This window comes from Petromyzon marinus, chromosome 70, assembly GCF_048934315.1.
Source record: "Petromyzon marinus isolate PM22_M1 ecotype Great Lakes invasive population chromosome 70, UKy_Petmar_22M1.pri1.0, whole genome shotgun sequence".
In the NCBI taxonomy this organism is placed as follows: domain Eukaryota; kingdom Metazoa; phylum Chordata; class Hyperoartia; order Petromyzontiformes; family Petromyzontidae; genus Petromyzon; species Petromyzon marinus.
Window position 1 is genome coordinate 679,308 of NC_133736.1, and position 20,084 is coordinate 699,391.

At 48.0% G+C, this 20,084-nt stretch overlaps 1 protein-coding gene across 1 annotated transcript in view; it reads left to right on the top strand.

Annotated features, from left to right (window-relative positions):
* Window positions 1-20,084, top strand: part of LOC142906772 (uncharacterized) — a 366,932-nt gene that overhangs the window by 152,225 nt on the left and 194,623 nt on the right. The window contains exon 4 of the mRNA XM_076055238.1: window positions 3,353-4,057. Within this exon, the coding sequence (XP_075911353.1) occupies window positions 3,353-4,057 (705 nt within the window). The remainder of the gene's footprint in view (window positions 1-3,352; window positions 4,058-20,084) is intronic.

Sequence of the window (20,084 nt, forward strand, 5' to 3'; positions counted from 1 at the left end):
AGACTCAGAGGTTTTTTCCCTCTAGACGAGGCTGTTCGGCGTCAGACTCAGAGGTTTTTACCTCTAGACGAGGCTGTTCCGCGTCAGATTCAGAGGTTTTTACCTCTAGACGAGGTTGTTCGGTGTCAGACTCAGAGGTTTTTACATCTAGACGAGGTTGTTCGGTGTCAGACTCAGAGGTTTTTACCTCTAGACGAGGCTGTTCGGTGTCAGACTCAGAGGTTTTTACCTCTAGACGAGGCTGTACGGTGTCAGACTCAGAGGTTTTTACATCTAGACGAGGCTGTTCGGCGTCAGATTCAGAGGTTTTTACTTCTAGTCGAGGTTGTTCGACGTCAGATTCAGAGGTTTTTACTTCTAGACGAGGTTGTTCGGTGTCAGACTCAGAGGTTTTTACCTCTAGACGAGGCTGTTCGGCGTCAGACTCAGAGGTTTTTACTTCTAGACGAGGTTGTTCGGTGTCAGACTCAGAGGTTTTTTACCTCTAGACGAGGTTGTTCGGTGTCAGACTCAGAGGTTTTTACCTCTAGACGAGGTTGTTCGGTGTCAGACTCAGAGGTTTTTACCTCTAGACGAGGTTGTTCGGTGCCAGACTGAGAGGTTTTTTCCCTCTAGACGAGGCTTTTCGGCGTCAGACTCAGAGGTTTTTTTCCCTCTAGACGAGGCTGTTCGGCGTCAGACTCAGAGGTTTTTACCTCTAGACGAGGCTGTTCCGCGTCAGATTCAGAGGTTTTTACCTCTAGACGAGGTTGTTCGGTGTCAGACTCAGAGGTTTTTACATCTAGACGAGGTTGTTCGGTGTCAGACTCAGAGGTTTTTACCTCTAGACAAGGTTGTTCGGCGTCAGACTCAAGAGGTTTTTACCTCTAGACGAGGTTGTTCGGTGTCAGACTCAGAGGTTTTTACCTCTAAACGAGGCTGTTCGGTGTCAGACTCAGAGGTTTTTACCTCTAGACGAGGCTGTTCGGTGTCAGACTCAGAGGTTTTTACCTCTAGACGAGGTTGTTCGGTGTCAGAGTCAGAGGTTTTTACCTCTAGACGAGGTTATTCGGTGTCAGACTCAGAGGTTTTTACCTCTAGACGAGGCTGTTCGGTGTCAGACTCAGAGGTTTTTACCTCTAGACGAGGCTGTTCGGTGTCAGACTCAGAGGTTTTTACCTCTAGACGAGGCTGTACGGTGTCAGACTCAGAGGTTTTTACCTCTAGACGAGGCTGTTCGGCGTCAGATTCAGAGGTTTTTACTTCTAGACGAGGTTGTTCGACGTCAGATTCAGAGGTTTTTACTTCTAGACGAGGTTCTTCGGTGTCAGACTCAGAGGTTTTTACCTCTAGACGAGGCTGTTCGGCGTCAGACTCAGAGGTTTTTACCTCTAGACGAGGTTGTTCGGTGTCAGACTCAGAGGTTTTTTACCTCTAGACGAGGTTGTTCGGTGTCAGTCTCAGAGGTTTTTACCTCTAGACGAGGCTGTTCGGTGTCAGACTCAGAGGTTTTTACCTCTAGACGAGGCTGTTCGGTGTCAGACTCAGAGGTTTTTACCTCTAGACGAGGTTGTTCGGCGTCAGACTCAGAGGTTTTTTACCTCTAGACGAGGCTGTTTGGTGTCAGACTCAGAGGTTTTTACCTCTAGACGAAGCTGTTCGGCGTCAGATTCAGAGGTTTTTACCTCTAGACGAGGTTGTTCGACGTCAGACTCAGAGGTTTTTACCTGTAGACGAAGCTGATCGGGGCCAGACTCAGAGGTTTTTACCTCTAGACGAGGTTGTTCGGTTCCAGACTGAGAGGTTTTTTCCCTCTAGACGAGGCTGTTCGGCGTCAGACTCAGAGGTTTTTTCCCTCTAGACGAGGCTGTTCGACGTCAGACTCAAAGGTTTTTACCTCTAGACGATGTTATTCGGTGTCAGACTCAGAGGTTTTTACCTCTAGACGATGTTATTCGGTGTCAGACTCAGAGGTTTTTACCTGTAGACGAAGCTGATCGGGGCCAGACTCAGAGGTTTTTACCTCTAGACGAGGTTGTTCGGTTCCAGACTGAGAGGTTTTTTCCCTCTAGACGAGGCTGTTCGGCGTCAGACTCAGAGGTTTTTTCCCTCTAGACGAGGCTGTTCGACGTCAGACTCAAAGGTTTTTACCTCTAGACGATGTTATTCGGTGTCAGACTCAGAGGTTTTTACCTCTAGACGAGGTTGTTCTGTGTCAGAGTCAGAGGTTTTTACCTCTAGACGAGGTTATTCGGTGTCAGAGTCAGAGGTTTTTACCTCTAGACGAGGCTGTTTGGTGTCAGACTCAGAGGTTTTTACCTCTAGACGATGTTATTCGGTGTCAGACTCAGAGGTTTTTACCTCTAGACGAGGTTGTTCGGTGTCAGAGGGTTTTACCTCTAGACGAGGTTATTCGGTGTCAGACTCAGAGGTTTTTACCTCTAGACGAGGCTGTTCGGTGTCAGACTCAGAGGTTTTTACCTCTAGACGAGGCTGTTCGGTGTCAGACTCAGAGGTTTTTACCTCTAGACGAGGCTGTACGGTGTCAGACTCAGAGGTTTTTACCTCTAGACGAGGCTGTTCGGCGTCAGATTCAGAGGTTTTTACTTCTAGTCGAGGTTGTTCGACGTCAGATTCAGAGGTTTTTACTTCTAGACGAGGTTGTTCGGTGTCAGACTCAGAGGTTTTTACCTCTAGACGAGGCTGTTCGGCGTCAGACTCAGAGGTTTTTACCTCTAGACGAGGTTCTTCGGTGTCAGACTCAGAGGTTTTTTTACCTCTAGACGAGGTTGTTCGGTGTCAGACTCAGAGGTTTTTACCTCTAGACGAGGTTGTTCGGTGTCAGACTCAGAGGTTTTTACCTCTAGACGAGGTTGTTCGGTGCCAGACTGAGAGGTTTTTTCCCTCTAGACGAGGCTTTTCGGCGTCAGACTCAGAGGTTTTTTCCCTCTAGACGAGGCTGTTCGGCGTCAGACTCAGAGGTTTTTACCTCTAGACGAGGCTGTTCCGCGTCAGATTCAGAGGTTTTTACCTCTAGACGAGGTTGTTCGGTGTCAGACTCAGAGGTTTTTACATCTAGACGAGGTTGTTCGGTGTCAGACTCAGAGGTTTTTACCTCTAGACGAGGCTGTTCGGTGTCAGACTCAGAGGTTTTTACCTCTAGACGAGGCTGTACGGTGTCAGACTCAGAGGTTTTTACATCTAGACGAGGCTGTTCGGCGTCAGATTCAGAGGTTTTTACTTCTAGTCGAGGTTGTTCGACGTCAGATTCAGAGGTTTTTACTTCTAGACGAGGTTGTTCGGTGTCAGACTCAGAGGTTTTTACCTCTAGACGAGGCTGTTCGGCGTCAGACTCAGAGGTTTTTACCTCTAGACGAGGTTGTTCGGTGTCAGACTCAGAGGTTTTTTACCTCTAGACGAGGTTGTTCGGTGTCAGACTCAGAGGTTTTTACCTCTAGACGAGGTTGTTCGGTGTCAGACTCAGAGGTTTTTACCTCTAGACGAGGTTGTTCGGTGCCAGACTGAGAGGTTTTTTCCCTCTAGACGAGGCTTTTCGGCGTCAGACTCAGAGGTTTTTTTCCCTCTAGACGAGGCTGTTCGGCGTAAGACTCAGAGGTTTTTACCTCTAGACGAGGCTGTTCCGCGTCAGATTCAGAGGTTTTTACCTCTAGACGAGGTTGTTCGGTGTCAGACTCAGAGGTTTTTACATCTAGACGAGGTTGTTCGGTGTCAGACTCAGAGGTTTTTACCTCTAGACAAGGTTGTTCGGCGTCAGACTCAAGAGGTTTTTACCTCTAGACGAGGTTGTTCGGTGTCAGACTCAGAGGTTTTTACCTCTAAACGAGGCTGTTCGGTGTCAGACTCAGAGGTTTTTACCTCTAGACGAGGCTGTTCGGTGTCAGACTCAGAGGTTTTTACCTCTAGACGAGGTTGTTCGGTGTCAGAGTCAGAGGTTTTTACCTGTAGACGAGGTTATTCGGTGTCAGAGTCAGAGGTTTTTACCTCTAGACGAGGCTGTTCGGTGTCAGACTCAGAGGTTTTTACCTCTAGACGAGGCTGTTCGGTGTCAGACTCAGAGGTTTTTACCTCCAGACGAGGCTGTACGGTGTCAGACTCAGAGGTTTTTACCTCTAGACGAGGCTGTTCGGCGTCAGATTCAGAGGTTTTTACTTCTAGACGAGGTTGTTCGACGTCAGATTCAGAGGTTTTTACTTCTAGACGAGGTTGTTCGGTGTCAGACTCAGAGGTTTTTACCTCTAGACGAGGCTCTTCGGCGTCAGACTCAGAGGTTTTTTTACCTCTAGACGAGGTTGTTCGGTGTCAGGCTCAGAGGTTTTTACCTCTAGACGAGGTTGTTCGGTGTCAGAATCAGAAGTTTTTACCTCTAGACGAGGTTGTTCGGTGCCAGACTCAGAGGTTTTTTTTCCCTCTAGACGAGGCTGTTCGGCGTCAGACTCAGAGGTTTTTTCCCTCTAGACGAGGCTGTTTGGCGTCAGACTCAGAGGTTTTTACCTCTAGACGAGGCTGTTCCGCGTCAGATTCAGAGGTTTTTACCTCTAGACGAGGTTGTTTGGTGTCAGACTCAGAGGTTTTTACATCTAGACGAGGTTGTTCGGTGTCAGACTCAGAGGTTTTTACCTCTAGACGAGGCTGTTCGACGTCAGACTCAAAGGTTTTTACCTCTAGACGATGTTATTCGGTGTCAGACTCAGAGGTTTTTACCTCTAGACGAGGCTGTTCGACGTCAGACTCAAAGGTTTTTACCTCTAGACGAGGTTATTCGGTGTCAGAGTCAGAGGTTTTTACCTCTAGACGAGGTTGTTCGGTGTCAGAGTCAGAGGTTTTTACCTCTAGACGAGGTTGTTCGGTGTCAGAGTCAAAGGTTTTTACCTCTAGACGAGGTTATTCGGTGTCAGAGTCAGAGGTTTTTACCTCTAGACGAGGTTGTTCGGTGTCAGAGTCAGAGGGTTTTACCTCTAGACGAGGTTATTCGGTGTCAGACTCAGAGGTTTTTACCTCTAGACGAGGCTGTTCGGTGTCAGACTCAGAGGTTTTTACCTCTAGACGAGGCTGTTCGGTGTCAGACTCAGAGGTTTTACCTCTAGACGAGGCTGTACGGTGTCAGACTCAGAGGTTTTTACCTCTAGACGAGGCTGTTCGGCGTCAGATTCAGAGGTTTTTACTTCTAGACGAGGTTGTTCGACGTCAGATTCAGAGGTTTTTACTTTTAGACGAGGTTGTTCGGTGTCAGACTCAGAGGTTTTTACCTCTAGACGAGGCTGTTCGGCGTCAGACTCAGAGGTTTTTACCTCTAGACGAGGTTGTTCGGTGTCAGACTCAGAGGTTTTTACCTCTAGACGAGGTTGTTCGGTGTCAGACTCAGAGGTTTTTACCTCTAGACGAGGTTGTTCGGTGTCAGACTCAGAGGTTTTTACCTCTAGACGAGGCTGTTCGGTGTCAGACTCAGAGGTTTTTACCTCTAGACGAGGCTGTTCGGTGTCAGACTCAGAGGTTTTTACCTCTAGACGAGGCTGTTCGGTGTCAGACTCAGAGGTTTTTACCTCTAGACGAGGCTGTACGGTGTCAGACTCAGAGGTTTTTACCTCTAGACGAGGCTGTTCGGCGTCAGATTCAGAGGTTTTTACTTCTAGACGAGGTTGTTCGACGTCAGATTCAGAGGTTTTTACTTCTAGACGAGGTTGTTCGGTGTCAGACTCAGAGGTTTTTACCTCTAGACGAGGCTGTTCGGCGTCAGACTCAGAGGTTTTTACCTCTAGACGAGGTTGTTCGGTGTCAGACTCAGAGGTTTTTTACCTCTAGACGAGGCTGTTCGGTGTCAGACTCAGAGGTTTTTACCTCTAGACGAGGTTGTTCGGTGTCAGAGTCAGAGGTTTTTTACCTCTAGACGAGGTTATTCGGTGTCAGACTCAGAGGTTTTTACCTCTAGACGAGGCTGTTCGGTGTCAGACTCAGAGGTTTTTACCTCTAGACGAGGCTGTTCGGTGTCAGACTCAGAGGTTTTTACCTCTAGACGAGGCTGTACGGTGTCAGACTCAGAGGTTTTTACCTCTAGACGAGGCTGTTCGGCGTCAGATTCAGAGGTTTTTACTTCTAGACGAGGTTGTTCGACGTCAGATTCAGAGGTTTTTACTTCTAGACGAGGTTGTTCGGTGTCAGACTCAGAGGTTTTTACCTCTAGACGAGGCTGTTCGGCGTCAGACTCAGAGGTTTTTTACCTCTAGACGAGGTTGTTCGGTGTCAGTCTCAGAGGTTTTTACCTCTAGACGAGGCTGTTCGGTGTCAGACTCAGAGGTTTTTACCTCTAGACGAGGCTGTTCGGTGTCAGACTCAGAGGTTTTTACCTCTAGACGAGGTTGTTCGGCGTCAGACTCAGAGGTTTTTTACCTCTAGACGAGGCTGTTTGGTGTCAGACTCAGAGGTTTTTACCTCTAGACGAAGCTGTTCGGCGTCAGATTCAGAGGTTTTTACCTCTAGACGAGGTTGTTCGACGTCAGACTCAGAGGTTTTTACCTGTAGACGAAGCTGATCGGGGCCAGACTCAGAGGTTTTTACCTCTAGACGAGGTTGTTCGGTTCCAGACTGAGAGGTTTTTTCCCTCTAGACGAGGCTGTTCGGCGTCAGACTCAGAGGTTTTTTCCCTCTAGACGAGGCTGTTCGACGTCAGACTCAAAGGTTTTTACCTCTAGACGATGTTATTCGGTGTCAGACTCAGAGGTTTTTACCTCTAGACGATGTTATTCGGTGTCAGACTCAGAGGTTTTTACCTGTAGACGAAGCTGATCGGGGCCAGACTCAGAGGTTTTTACCTCTAGACGAGGTTGTTCGGTTCCAGACTGAGAGGTTTTTTCCCTCTAGACGAGGCTGTTCGGCGTCAGACTCAGAGGTTTTTTCCCTCTAGACGAGGCTGTTCGACGTCAGACTCAAAGGTTTTTACCTCTAGACGATGTTATTCGGTGTCAGACTCAGAGGTTTTTACCTCTAGACGAGGTTGTTCTGTGTCAGAGTCAGAGGTTTTTACCTCTAGACGAGGTTATTCGGTGTCAGAGTCAGAGGTTTTTACCTCTAGACGAGGCTGTTTGGTGTCAGACTCAGAGGTTTTTACCTCCAGACGATGTTATTCGGTGTCAGACTCAGAGGTTTTTACCTCTAGACGAGGTTTGTTCGGTGTCAGAGGGTTTTACCTCTAGACGAGGTTATTCGGTGTCAGACTCAGAGGTTTTTACCTCTAGACGAGGCTGTTCGGTGTCAGACTCAGAGGTTTTTACCTCTAGACGAGGCTGTTCGGTGTCAGACTCAGAGGTTTTTACCTCTAGACGAGGCTGTACGGTGTCAGACTCAGAGGTTTTTACCTCTAGACGAGGCTGTTCGGCGTCAGATTCAGAGGTTTTTACTTCTAGTCGAGGTTGTTCGACGTCAGATTCAGAGGTTTTTACTTCTAGACGAGGTTGTTCGGTGTCAGACTCAGAGGTTTTTACCTCTAGACGAGGCTGTTCGGCGTCAGACTCAGAGGTTTTTACCTCTAGACGAGGTTCTTCGGTGTCAGACTCAGAGGTTTTTTTACCTCTAGACGAGGTTGTTCGGTGTCAGACTCAGAGGTTTTTACCTCTAGACGAGGTTGTTCGGTGTCAGACTCAGAGGTTTTTACCTCTAGACGAGGTTGTTCGGTGCCAGACTGAGAGGTTTTTTCCCTCTAGACGAGGCTTTTCGGCGTCAGACTCAGAGGTTTTTTCCCTCTAGACGAGGCTGTTCGGCGTCAGACTCAGAGGTTTTTACCTCTAGACGAGGCTGTTCCGCGTCAGATTCAGAGGTTTTTACCTCTAGACGAGGTTGTTCGGTGTCAGACTCAGAGGTTTTTACATCTAGACGAGGTTGTTCGGTGTCAGACTCAGAGGTTTTTACCTCTAGACGAGGCTGTTCGGTGTCAGACTCAGAGGTTTTTACCTCTAGACGAGGCTGTACGGTGTCAGACTCAGAGGTTTTTACATCTAGACGAGGCTGTTCGGCGTCAGATTCAGAGGTTTTTACTTCTAGTCGAGGTTGTTCGACGTCAGATTCAGAGGTTTTTACTTCTAGACGAGGTTGTTCGGTGTCAGACTCAGAGGTTTTTACCTCTAGACGAGGCTGTTCGGCGTCAGACTCAGAGGTTTTTACCTCTAGACGAGGTTGTTCGGTGTCAGACTCAGAGGTTTTTTACCTCTAGACGAGGTTGTTCGGTGTCAGACTCAGAGGTTTTTACCTCTAGACGAGGTTGTTCGGTGTCAGACTCAGAGGTTTTTACCTCTAGACGAGGTTGTTCGGTGCCAGACTGAGAGGTTTTTTCCCTCTAGACGAGGCTTTTCGGCGTCAGACTCAGAGGTTTTTTTCCCTCTAGACGAGGCTGTTCGGCGTAAGACTCAGAGGTTTTTACCTCTAGACGAGGCTGTTCCGCGTCAGATTCAGAGGTTTTTACCTCTAGACGAGGTTGTTCGGTGTCAGACTCAGAGGTTTTTACATCTAGACGAGGTTGTTCGGTGTCAGACTCAGAGGTTTTTACCTCTAGACAAGGTTGTTCGGCGTCAGACTCAAGAGGTGTTTACCTCTAGACGAGGTTGTTCGGTGTCAGACTCAGAGGTTTTTACCTCTAAACGAGGCTGTTCGGTGTCAGACTCAGAGGTTTTTACCTCTAGACGAGGCTGTTCGGTGTCAGACTCAGAGGTTTTTACCTCTAGACGAGGTTGTTCGGTGTCAGAGTCAGAGGTTTTTACCTCTAGACGAGGTTATTCGGTGTCAGAGTCAGAGGTTTTTACCTCTAGACGAGGCTGTTCGGTGTCAGACTCAGAGGTTTTTACCTCTAGACGAGGCTGTTCGGTGTCAGACTCAGAGGTTTTTACCTCTAGACGAGGCTGTACGGTGTCAGACTCAGAGGTTTTTACCTCTAGACGAGGCTGTTCGGCGTCAGATTCAGAGGTTTTTACTTCTAGACGAGGTTGTTCGACGTCAGATTCAGAGGTTTTTACTTCTAGACGAGGTTGTTCGGTGTCAGACTCAGAGGTTTTTACCTCTAGACGAGGCTCTTCGGCGTCAGACTCAGAGGTTTTTTTACCTCTAGACGAGGTTGTTCGGTGTCAGGCTCAGAGGTTTTTACCTCTAGACGAGGTTGTTCGGTGTCAGAATCAGAAGTTTTTACCTCTAGACGAGGTTGTTCGGTGCCAGACTCAGAGGTTTTTTTCCCTCTAGACGAGGCTGTTCGGCGTCAGACTCAGAGGTTTTTTCCCTCTAGACGAGGCTGTTTGGCGTCAGACTCAGAGGTTTTTACCTCTAGACGAGGCTGTTCCGCGTCAGATTCAGAGGTTTTTACCTCTAGACGAGGTTGTTTGGTGTCAGACTCAGAGGTTTTTACATCTAGACGAGGTTGTTCGGTGTCAGACTCAGAGGTTTTTACCTCTAGACGAGGCTGTTCGACGTCAGACTCAAAGGTTTTTACCTCTAGACGATGTTATTCGGTGTCAGACTCAGAGGTTTTTACCTCTAGACGAGGCTGTTCGACGTCAGACTCAAAGGTTTTTACCTCTAGACGAGGTTATTCGGTGTCAGAGTCAGAGGTTTTTACCTCTAGACGAGGCTGTTCGGCGTCAGATTCAGAGGTTTTTACTTCTAGACGAGGTTGTTCGACGTCAGATTCAGAGGTTTTTACTTCTAGACGAGGTTGTTCGGTGTCAGACTCAGAGGTTTTTACCTCTAGACGAGGCTGTTCGGTGTCAGACTCAGAGGTTTTTACCTCTAGACGAGGCTGTTCGACGTCAGACTCAAAGGTTTTTACCTCTAGACGAGGTTATTCGGTGTCAGAGTCAGAGGTTTTTACCTCTAGACGAGGTTGTTCGGTGTCAGAGTCAGAGGTTTTTACCTCTAGACGAGGTTGTTCGGTGTCAGAGTCAAAGGTTTTTACCTCTAGACGAGGTTATTCGGTGTCAGAGTCAGAGGTTTTTACCTCTAGACGAGGTTGTTCGGTGTCAGAGTCAGAGGGTTTTACCTCTAGACGAGGTTATTCGGTGTCAGACTCAGAGGTTTTTACCTCTAGACGAGGCTGTTCGGTGTCAGACTCAGAGGTTTTTACCTCTAGACGAGGCTGTTCGGTGTCAGACTCAGAGGTTTTACCTCTAGACGAGGCTGTACGGTGTCAGACTCAGAGGTTTTTACCTCTAGACGAGGCTGTTCGGCGTCAGATTCAGAGGTTTTTACTTCTAGACGAGGTTGTTCGACGTCAGATTCAGAGGTTTTTACTTTTAGACGAGGTTGTTCGGTGTCAGACTCAGAGGTTTTTACCTCTAGACGAGGCTGTTCGGCGTCAGACTCAGAGGTTTTTACCTCTAGACGAGGTTGTTCGGTGTCAGACTCAGAGGTTTTTACCTCTAGACGAGGTTGTTCGGTGTCAGACTCAGAGGTTTTTACCTCTAGACGAGGTTGTTCGGTGTCAGACTCAGAGGTTTTTACCTCTAGACGAGGCTGTTCGGTGTCAGACTCAGAGGTTTTTACCTCTAGACGAGGCTGTTCGGTGTCAGACTCAGAGGTTTTTACCTCTAGACGAGGCTGTTCGGTGTCAGACTCAGAGGTTTTTACCTCTAGACGAGGCTGTACGGTGTCAGACTCAGAGGTTTTTACCTCTAGACGAGGCTGTTCGGCGTCAGATTCAGAGGTTTTTACTTCTAGACGAGGTTGTTCGACGTCAGATTCAGAGGTTTTTACTTCTAGACGAGGTTGTTCGGTGTCAGACTCAGAGGTTTTTACCTCTAGACGAGGCTGTTCGGCGTCAGACTCAGAGGTTTTTACCTCTAGACGAGGTTGTTCGGTGTCAGACTCAGAGGTTTTTTACCTCTAGACGAGGCTGTTCGGTGTCAGACTCAGAGGTTTTTACCTCTAGACGAGGTTGTTCGGTGTCAGAGTCAGAGGTTTTTTACCTCTAGACGAGGTTATTCGGTGTCAGACTCAGAGGTTTTTACCTCTAGACGAGGCTGTTCGGTGTCAGACTCAGAGGTTTTTACCTCTAGACGAGGCTGTTCGGTGTCAGACTCAGAGGTTTTTACCTCTAGACGAGGCTGTACGGTGTCAGACTCAGAGGTTTTTACCTCTAGACGAGGCTGTTCGGCGTCAGATTCAGAGGTTTTTACTTCTAGACGAGGTTGTTCGACGTCAGATTCAGAGGTTTTTACTTCTAGACGAGGTTGTTCGGTGTCAGACTCAGAGGTTTTTACCTCTAGACGAGGCTGTTCGGCGTCAGACTCAGAGGTTTTTTACCTCTAGACGAGGTTGTTCGGTGTCAGTCTCAGAGGTTTTTACCTCTAGACGAGGCTGTTCGGTGTCAGACTCAGAGGTTTTTACCTCTAGACGAGGCTGTTCGGTGTCAGACTCAGAGGTTTTTACCTCTAGACGAGGTTGTTCGGCGTCAGACTCAGAGGTTTTTTACCTCTAGACGAGGCTGTTTGGTGTCAGACTCAGAGGTTTTTACCTCTAGACGAAGCTGTTCGGCGTCAGATTCAGAGGTTTTTACCTCTAGACGAGGTTGTTCGACGTCAGACTCAGAGGTTTTTACCTGTAGACGAAGCTGATCGGGGCCAGACTCAGAGGTTTTTACCTCTAGACGAGGTTGTTCGGTTCCAGACTGAGAGGTTTTTTCCCTCTAGACGAGGCTGTTCGGCGTCAGACTCAGAGGTTTTTTCCCTCTAGACGAGGCTGTTCGACGTCAGACTCAAAGGTTTTTACCTCTAGACGATGTTATTCGGTGTCAGACTCAGAGGTTTTTACCTCTAGACGATGTTATTCGGTGTCAGACTCAGAGGTTTTTACCTGTAGACGAAGCTGATCGGGGCCAGACTCAGAGGTTTTTACCTCTAGACGAGGTTGTTCGGTTCCAGACTGAGAGGTTTTTTCCCTCTAGACGAGGCTGTTCGGCGTCAGACTCAGAGGTTTTTTCCCTCTAGACGAGGCTGTTCGACGTCAGACTCAAAGGTTTTTACCTCTAGACGATGTTATTCGGTGTCAGACTCAGAGGTTTTTACCTCTAGACGAGGTTGTTCTGTGTCAGAGTCAGAGGTTTTTACCTCTAGACGAGGTTATTCGGTGTCAGAGTCAGAGGTTTTTACCTCTAGACGAGGCTGTTTGGTGTCAGACTCAGAGGTTTTTACCTCCAGACGATGTTATTCGGTGTCAGACTCAGAGGTTTTTACCTCTAGACGAGGTTTGTTCGGTGTCAGAGGGTTTTACCTCTAGACGAGGTTATTCGGTGTCAGACTCAGAGGTTTTTACCTCTAGACGAGGCTGTTCGGTGTCAGACTCAGAGGTTTTTACCTCTAGACGAGGCTGTTCGGTGTCAGACTCAGAGGTTTTTACCTCTAGACGAGGCTGTACGGTGTCAGACTCAGAGGTTTTTACCTCTAGACGAGGCTGTTCGGCGTCAGATTCAGAGGTTTTTACTTCTAGTCGAGGTTGTTCGACGTCAGATTCAGAGGTTTTTACTTCTAGACGAGGTTGTTCGGTGTCAGACTCAGAGGTTTTTACCTCTAGACGAGGCTGTTCGGCGTCAGACTCAGAGGTTTTTACCTCTAGACGAGGTTCTTCGGTGTCAGACTCAGAGGTTTTTTTACCTCTAGACGAGGTTGTTCGGTGTCAGACTCAGAGGTTTTTACCTCTAGACGAGGTTGTTCGGTGTCAGACTCAGAGGTTTTTACCTCTAGACGAGGTTGTTCGGTGCCAGACTGAGAGGTTTTTTCCCTCTAGACGAGGCTTTTCGGCGTCAGACTCAGAGGTTTTTTCCCTCTAGACGAGGCTGTTCGGCGTCAGACTCAGAGGTTTTTACCTCTAGACGAGGCTGTTCCGCGTCAGATTCAGAGGTTTTTACCTCTAGACGAGGTTGTTCGGTGTCAGACTCAGAGGTTTTTACATCTAGACGAGGTTGTTCGGTGTCAGACTCAGAGGTTTTTACCTCTAGACGAGGCTGTTCGGTGTCAGACTCAGAGGTTTTTACCTCTAGACGAGGCTGTACGGTGTCAGACTCAGAGGTTTTTACATCTAGACGAGGCTGTTCGGCGTCAGATTCAGAGGTTTTTACTTCTAGTCGAGGTTGTTCGACGTCAGATTCAGAGGTTTTTACTTCTAGACGAGGTTGTTCGGTGTCAGACTCAGAGGTTTTTACCTCTAGACGAGGCTGTTCGGCGTCAGACTCAGAGGTTTTTACCTCTAGACGAGGTTGTTCGGTGTCAGACTCAGAGGTTTTTTACCTCTAGACGAGGTTGTTCGGTGTCAGACTCAGAGGTTTTACCTCTAGACGAGGTTGTTCGGTGTCAGACTCAGAGGTTTTTACCTCTAGACGAGGTTGTTCGGTGCCAGACTGAGAGGTTTTTTCCCTCTAGACGAGGCTTTTCGGCGTCAGACTCAGAGGTTTTTTTCCCTCTAGACGAGGCTGTTCGGCGTAAGACTCAGAGGTTTTTACCTCTAGACGAGGCTGTTCCGCGTCAGATTCAGAGGTTTTTACCTCTAGACGAGGTTGTTCGGTGTCAGACTCAGAGGTTTTTACATCTAGACGAGGTTGTTCGGTGTCAGACTCAGAGGTTTTTACCTCTAGACAAGGTTGTTCGGCGTCAGACTCAAGAGGTGTTTACCTCTAGACGAGGTTGTTCGGTGTCAGACTCAGAGGTTTTTACCTCTAAACGAGGCTGTTCGGTGTCAGACTCAGAGGTTTTTACCTCTAGACGAGGCTGTTCGGTGTCAGACTCAGAGGTTTTTACCTCTAGACGAGGTTGTTCGGTGTCAGAGTCAGAGGTTTTTACCTCTAGACGAGGTTATTCGGTGTCAGAGTCAGAGGTTTTTACCTCTAGACGAGGCTGTTCGGTGTCAGACTCAGAGGTTTTTACCTCTAGACGAGGCTGTTCGGTGTCAGACTCAGAGGTTTTTACCTCTAGACGAGGCTGTACGGTGTCAGACTCAGAGGTTTTTACCTCTAGACGAGGCTGTTCGGCGTCAGATTCAGAGGTTTTTACTTCTAGACGAGGTTGTTCGACGTCAGATTCAGAGGTTTTTACTTCTAGACGAGGTTGTTCGGTGTCAGACTCAGAGGTTTTTACCTCTAGACGAGGCTCTTCGGCGTCAGACTCAGAGGTTTTTTTACCTCTAGACGAGGTTGTTCGGTGTCAGGCTCAGAGGTTTTTACCTCTAGACGAGGTTGTTCGGTGTCAGAATCAGAAGTTTTTACCTCTAGACGAGGTTGTTCGGTGCCAGACTCAGAGGTTTTTTTCCCTCTAGACGAGGCTGTTCGGCGTCAGACTCAGAGGTTTTTTCCCTCTAGACGAGGCTGTTTGGCGTCAGACTCAGAGGTTTTTACCTCTAGACGAGGCTGTTCCGCGTCAGATTCAGAGGTTTTTACCTCTAGACGAGGTTGTTTGGTGTCAGACTCAGAGGTTTTTACATCTAGACGAGGTTGTTCGGTGTCAGACTCAGAGGTTTTTACCTCTAGACGAGGCTGTTCGACGTCAGACTCAAAGGTTTTTACCTCTAGACGATGTTATTCGGTGTCAGACTCAGAGGTTTTTACCTCTAGACGAGGCTGTTCGACGTCAGACTCAAAGGTTTTTACCTCTAGACGAGGTTATTCGGTGTCAGAGTCAGAGGTTTTTACCTCTAGACGAGGTTGTTCGGTGTCAGAGTCAGAGGTTTTTACCTCTAGACGAGGTTGTTCGGTGTCAGAGTCAAAGGTTTTTACCTCTAGACGAGGTTATTCGGTGTCAGAGTCAGAGGTTTTTACCTCTAGACGAGGTTGTTCGGTGTCAGAGTCAGAGGGTTTTACCTCTAGACGAGGTTATTCGGTGTCAGACTCAGAGGTTTTTACCTCTAGACGAGGCTGTTCGGTGTCAGACTCAGAGGTTTTTACCTCTAGACGAGGCTGTTCGGTGTCAGACTCAGAGGTTTTTACCTCTAGACGAGGCTGTACGGTGTCAGACTCAGAGGTTTTTACCTCTAGACGAGGCTGTTCGGCGTCAGATTCAGAGGTTTTTACTTCTAGACGAGGTTGTTCGACGTCAGATTCAGAGGTTTTTACTTTTAGACGAGGTTGTTCGGTGTCAGACTCAGAGGTTTTTACCTCTAGACGAGGCTGTTCGGCGTCAGACTCAGAGGTTTTTACCTCTAGACGAGGTTGTTCGGTGTCAGACTCAGAGGTTTTTACCTCTAGACGAGGTTGTTCGGTGTCAGACTCAGAGGTTTTTACCTCTAGACGAGGTTGTTCGGTGTCAGACTCAGAGGTTTTTACCTCTAGACGAGGCTGTTCGGTGTCAGACTCAGAGGTTTTTACCTCTAGACGAGGTTGTTCGGTGTCAGACTCAGAGGTTTTTACCTCTAGACGAGGCTGTTCGGTGTCAGACTCAGAGGTTTTTACCTCTAGACGAGGCTGTTCGGTGTCAGACTCAGAGGTTTTTACCTCTAGACGAGGCTGTACGGTGTCAGACTCAGAGGTTTTTACCTCTAGACGAGGCTGTTCGGCGTCAGATTCAGAGGTTTTTACTTCTAGACGAGGTTGTTCGACGTCAGATTCAGAGGTTTTTACTTCTAGACGAGGTTGTTCGGTGTCAGACTCAGAGGTTTTTACCTCTAGACGAGGCTGTTCGGCGTCAGACTCAGAGGTTTTTACCTCTAGACGAGGTTGTTCGGTGTCAGACTCAGAGGTTTTTTACCTCTAGACGAGGTTGTTCGGTGTCAGACTCAGAGGTTTTTACCTCTAGACGAGGCTGTTCGACGTCAGACTCAAAGGTTTTTACCTCTAGACGATGTTATTCGGTGTCAGACTCAGAGGTTTTTACCTCTAGACGAGGTTGTTCGGTGTCAGAGTCAGAGGTTTTTACCTCTAGACGAGGTTATTCGGTGTCAGACTCAGAGGTTTTTACCTCTAGACGAGGCTGTTCGGTGTCAGACTCAGAGGTTTTTACCTCTAGACGAGGCTGTTCGGTGCCAGACTCAGAGGTTTTTACCTCTAGACGAGGCTGTACGGTGTCAGACTCAGAGGTTTTTACCTCTAGACGAGGCTGTTCGGCGTCAGATTCAGAGGTTTTTACTTCTAGACGAGGTTGTTTGACGTCAGACTCAGAGGTTTTTACCTCTAGACGAGGCTGTTCGGTGTCAGACTCAGAGGTTTTTACCTCTAGACGAGGCTGTACGGTGTCAGACTCAGAGGTTTTTACCTCTAGACGAGGCTGTTCGACGTCAGACTCAAAGGTTTTTACCTCTAGACGATGTTATTCGGTGTCAGACTCAGAGGTTTTTACCTCTAGACGAGGCTGTTCGACGTCAGACTCAAAGGTTTTTACCTCTAGACGAGGTTATTCGGTGTCAGAGTCAGAGGTTTTTACCTCTAGACGAGGTTGTTCGGTGTCAGAGTCAGAGGTTTTTACCTCTAGACGAGGTTGTTCGGTGTCAGAGTCAAAGGTTTTTACCTCTAGACGAGGTTATTCGGTGTCAGAGTCAGAGGTTTTTACCTCTAGACGAGGTTGTTCGGTGTCAGAGTCAGAGGGTTTTACCTCTAGACGAGGTTATTCGGTGTCAGACTCAGAGGTTTTTACCTCTAGACGAGGCTGTTCGGTGTCAGACTCAGAGGTTTTTACCTCTAGACGAGGCTGTTCGGTGTCAGACTCAGAGGTTTTTACCTCTAGACGAGGCTGTACGGTGTCAGACTCAGAGGTTTTTACCTCTAGACGAGGCTGTTCGGCGTCAGATTCAGAGGTTTTTACTTCTAGACGAGGTTGTTCGACGTCAGATTCAGAGGTTTTTACTTTTAGACGAGGTTGTTCGGTGTCAGACTCAGAGGTTTTTACCTCTAGACGAGGCTGTTCGGCGTCAGACTCAGAGGTTTTTACCTCTAGACGAGGTTGTTCGGTGTCAGACTCAGAGGTTTTTACCTCTAGACGAGGTTGTTCGGTGTCAGACTCAGAGGTTTTTACCTCTAGACGAGGTTGTTCGGTGTCAGACTCAGAGGTTTTTACCTCTAGACGAGGCTGTTCGGTGTCAGACTCAGAGGTTTTTACCTCTAGACGAGGTTGTTCGGTGTCAGACTCAGAGGTTTTTACCTCTAGACGAGGCTGTTCGGTGTCAGACTCAGAGGTTTTTACCTCTAGACGAGGCTGTTCGGTGTCAGACTCAGAGGTTTTTACCTCTAGACGAGGCTGTACGGTGTCAGACTCAGAGGTTTTTACCTCTAGACGAGGCTGTTCGGCGTCAGATTCAGAGGTTTTTACTTCTAGACGAGGTTGTTCGACGTCAGATTCAGAGGTTTTTACTTCTAGACGAGGTTGTTCGGTGTCAGACTCAGAGGTTTTTACCTCTAGACGAGGCTGTTCGGCGTCAGACTCAGAGGTTTTTACCTCTAGACGAGGTTGTTCGGTGTCAGACTCAGAGGTTTTTTACCTCTAGACGAGGTTGTTCGGTGTCAGACTCAGAGGTTTTTACCTCTAGACGAGGCTGTTCGACGTCAGACTCAAAGGTTTTTACCTCTAGACGATGTTATTCGGTGTCAGACTCAGAGGTTTTTACCTCTAGACGAGGTTGTTCGGTGTCAGAGTCAGAGGTTTTTACCTCTAGACGAGGTTATTCGGTGTCAGACTCAGAGGTTTTTACCTCTAGACGAGGCTGTTCGGTGTCAGACTCAGAGGTTTTTACCTCTAGACGAGGCTGTTCGGTGCCAGACTCAGAGGTTTTTACCTCTAGACGAGGCTGTACGGTGTCAGACTCAGAGGTTTTTACCTCTAGACGAGGCTGTTCGGCGTCAGATTCAGAGGTTTTTACTTCTAGACGAGGTTGTTTGACGTCAGACTCAGAGGTTTTTACCTCTAGACGAGGCTGTTCGGTGTCAGACTCAGAGGTTTTTACCTCTAGACGAGGCTGTACGGTGTCAGACTCAGAGGTTTTTACCTCTAGACGAGGCTGTTCGGCGTCAGACTCAGAGGTTTTTACCTCTAGACGAGGTTGTTCGGTGTCAGACTCAGAGGTTTTTTACCTCTAGACGAGGTTGTTCGGTGTCAGTCTCAGAGGTTTTTACCTCTAGACGAGGCTGTTCGGTGTCAGACTCAGAGGTTTTTACCTCTAGACGAGGCTGTTCGGTGTCAGACTCAGAGGTTTTTACCTCTAGACGAGGTTGTTCGGTGTCAGAGTCAGAGGTTTTTACCTCTACACGAGGTTATTCGGTGTCAGAGTCAGAGGTTTTTACCTCTAGACGAGGCTGTTCGGTGTCAGACTCAGAGGTTTTTACCTCTAGACGATGTTATTCGGTGTCAGACTCAGAGGTTTTTACATCTAGACGAGGTTGTTCGGTGTCAGACTCAGAGGTTTTTACCTCTAGACGAGGCTGTTCGACGTCAGACTCAAAGGTTTTTACCTCTAGACGATGTTATTCGGTGTCAGACTCAGAGGTTTTTACCTCTAGACGAGGCTGTTCGACGTCAGACTCAAAGGTTTTTACCTCTAGACGAGGCTGTTCGGTGTCAGACTCAGAGGTTTTTACCTCTAGACGAGGTTGTTCGGTGTCAGAGTCAAAGGTTTTTACCTCTAGACGAGGTTATTCGGTGTCAGAGTCAGAGGTTTTTACCTCTAGACGAGGTTGTTCGGTGTCAGAGTCAGAGGGTTTTACCTCTAGACGAGGTTATTCGGTGTCAGACTCAGAGGTTTTTACCTCTAGACGAGGCTGTTCGGTGTCAGACTCAGAGGTTTTTACCTCTAGACGAGGCTGTTCGGTGTCAGACTCAGAGGTTTTTACCTCTAGACGAGGCTGTACGGTGTCAGACTCAGAGGTTTTTACCTCTAGACGAGGCTGTTCGGCGTCAGATTCAGAGGTTTTTACTTCTAGACGAGGTTGTTCGACGTCAGATTCAGAGGTTTTTACTTTTAGACGAGGTTGTTCGGTGTCAGACTCAGAGGTTTTTACCTCTAGACGAGGCTGTTCGGCGTCAGACTCAGAGGTTTTTACCTCTAGACGAGGTTGTTCGGTGTCAGACTCAGAGGTTTTTACCTCTAGACGAGGTTGTTCGGTGTCAGACTCAGAGGTTTTTACCTCTAGACGAGGTTGTTCGGTGTCAGACTCAGAGGTTTTTACCTCTAGACGAGGCTGTTCGGTGTCAGACTCAGAGGTTTTTACCTCTAGACGAGGTTGTTCGGTGTCAGACTCAGAGGTTTTTACCTCTAGACGAGGCTGTTCGGTGTCAGACTCAGAGGTTTTTACCTCTAGACGAGGCTGTTCGGTGTCAGACTCAGAGGTTTTTACCTCTAGACGAGGCTGTACGGTGTCAGACTCAGAGGTTTTTACCTCTAGACGAGGCTGTTCGGCGTCAGATTCAGAGGTTTTTACTTCTAGACGAGGTTGTTCGACGTCAGATTCAGAGGTTTTTACTTCTAGATGAGGTTGTTCGGTGTCAGACTCAGAGGTTTTTACCTCTAGACGAGGCTGTTCGGCGTCAGACTCAGAGGTTTTTACCTCTAGACGAGGTTGTTCGGTGTCAGACTCAGAGGTTTTTTACCTCTAGACGAGGTTGTTCGGTGTCAGACTCAGAGGTTTTTACCTCTAGACGAGGCTGTTCGACGTCAGACTCAAAGGTTTTTACCTCTAGACGATGTTATTCAGTGTCAGACTCAGAGGTTTTTACCTATAGACGAGGTTGTTCGGTGTCAGAGTCAGAGGTTTTTACCTCTAGACGAGGTTATTCGGTGTCAGACTCAGAGGTTTTTACCTCTAGACGAGGCTGTTCGGCGTCAGACTCAGAGGTTTTTTCCCTCTAGACGAGGCTGTTCGGCGTCAGACTCAGAGGTTTTTACCTCTAGACGAGGCTGTTCCGCGTCAGATTCAGAGGTTTTTACCTCTAGACGAGGTTGTTCGGTGTCAGACTCAGAGGTTTAAACATCTAGACGAGGTTGTTCGGTGTCAGACTCAGAGGTTTTTACCTCTAGACGAGGCTGTTCGACGTCAGACTCAAAGGTTTTTACCTCTAGACGATGTTATTCGGTGTCAGACTCAGAGGTTTTTACCTCTAGACGAGGTTGTTCGGTGTCAGAGTCAGAGGTTTTTATCTCTAGACGAGGTTATT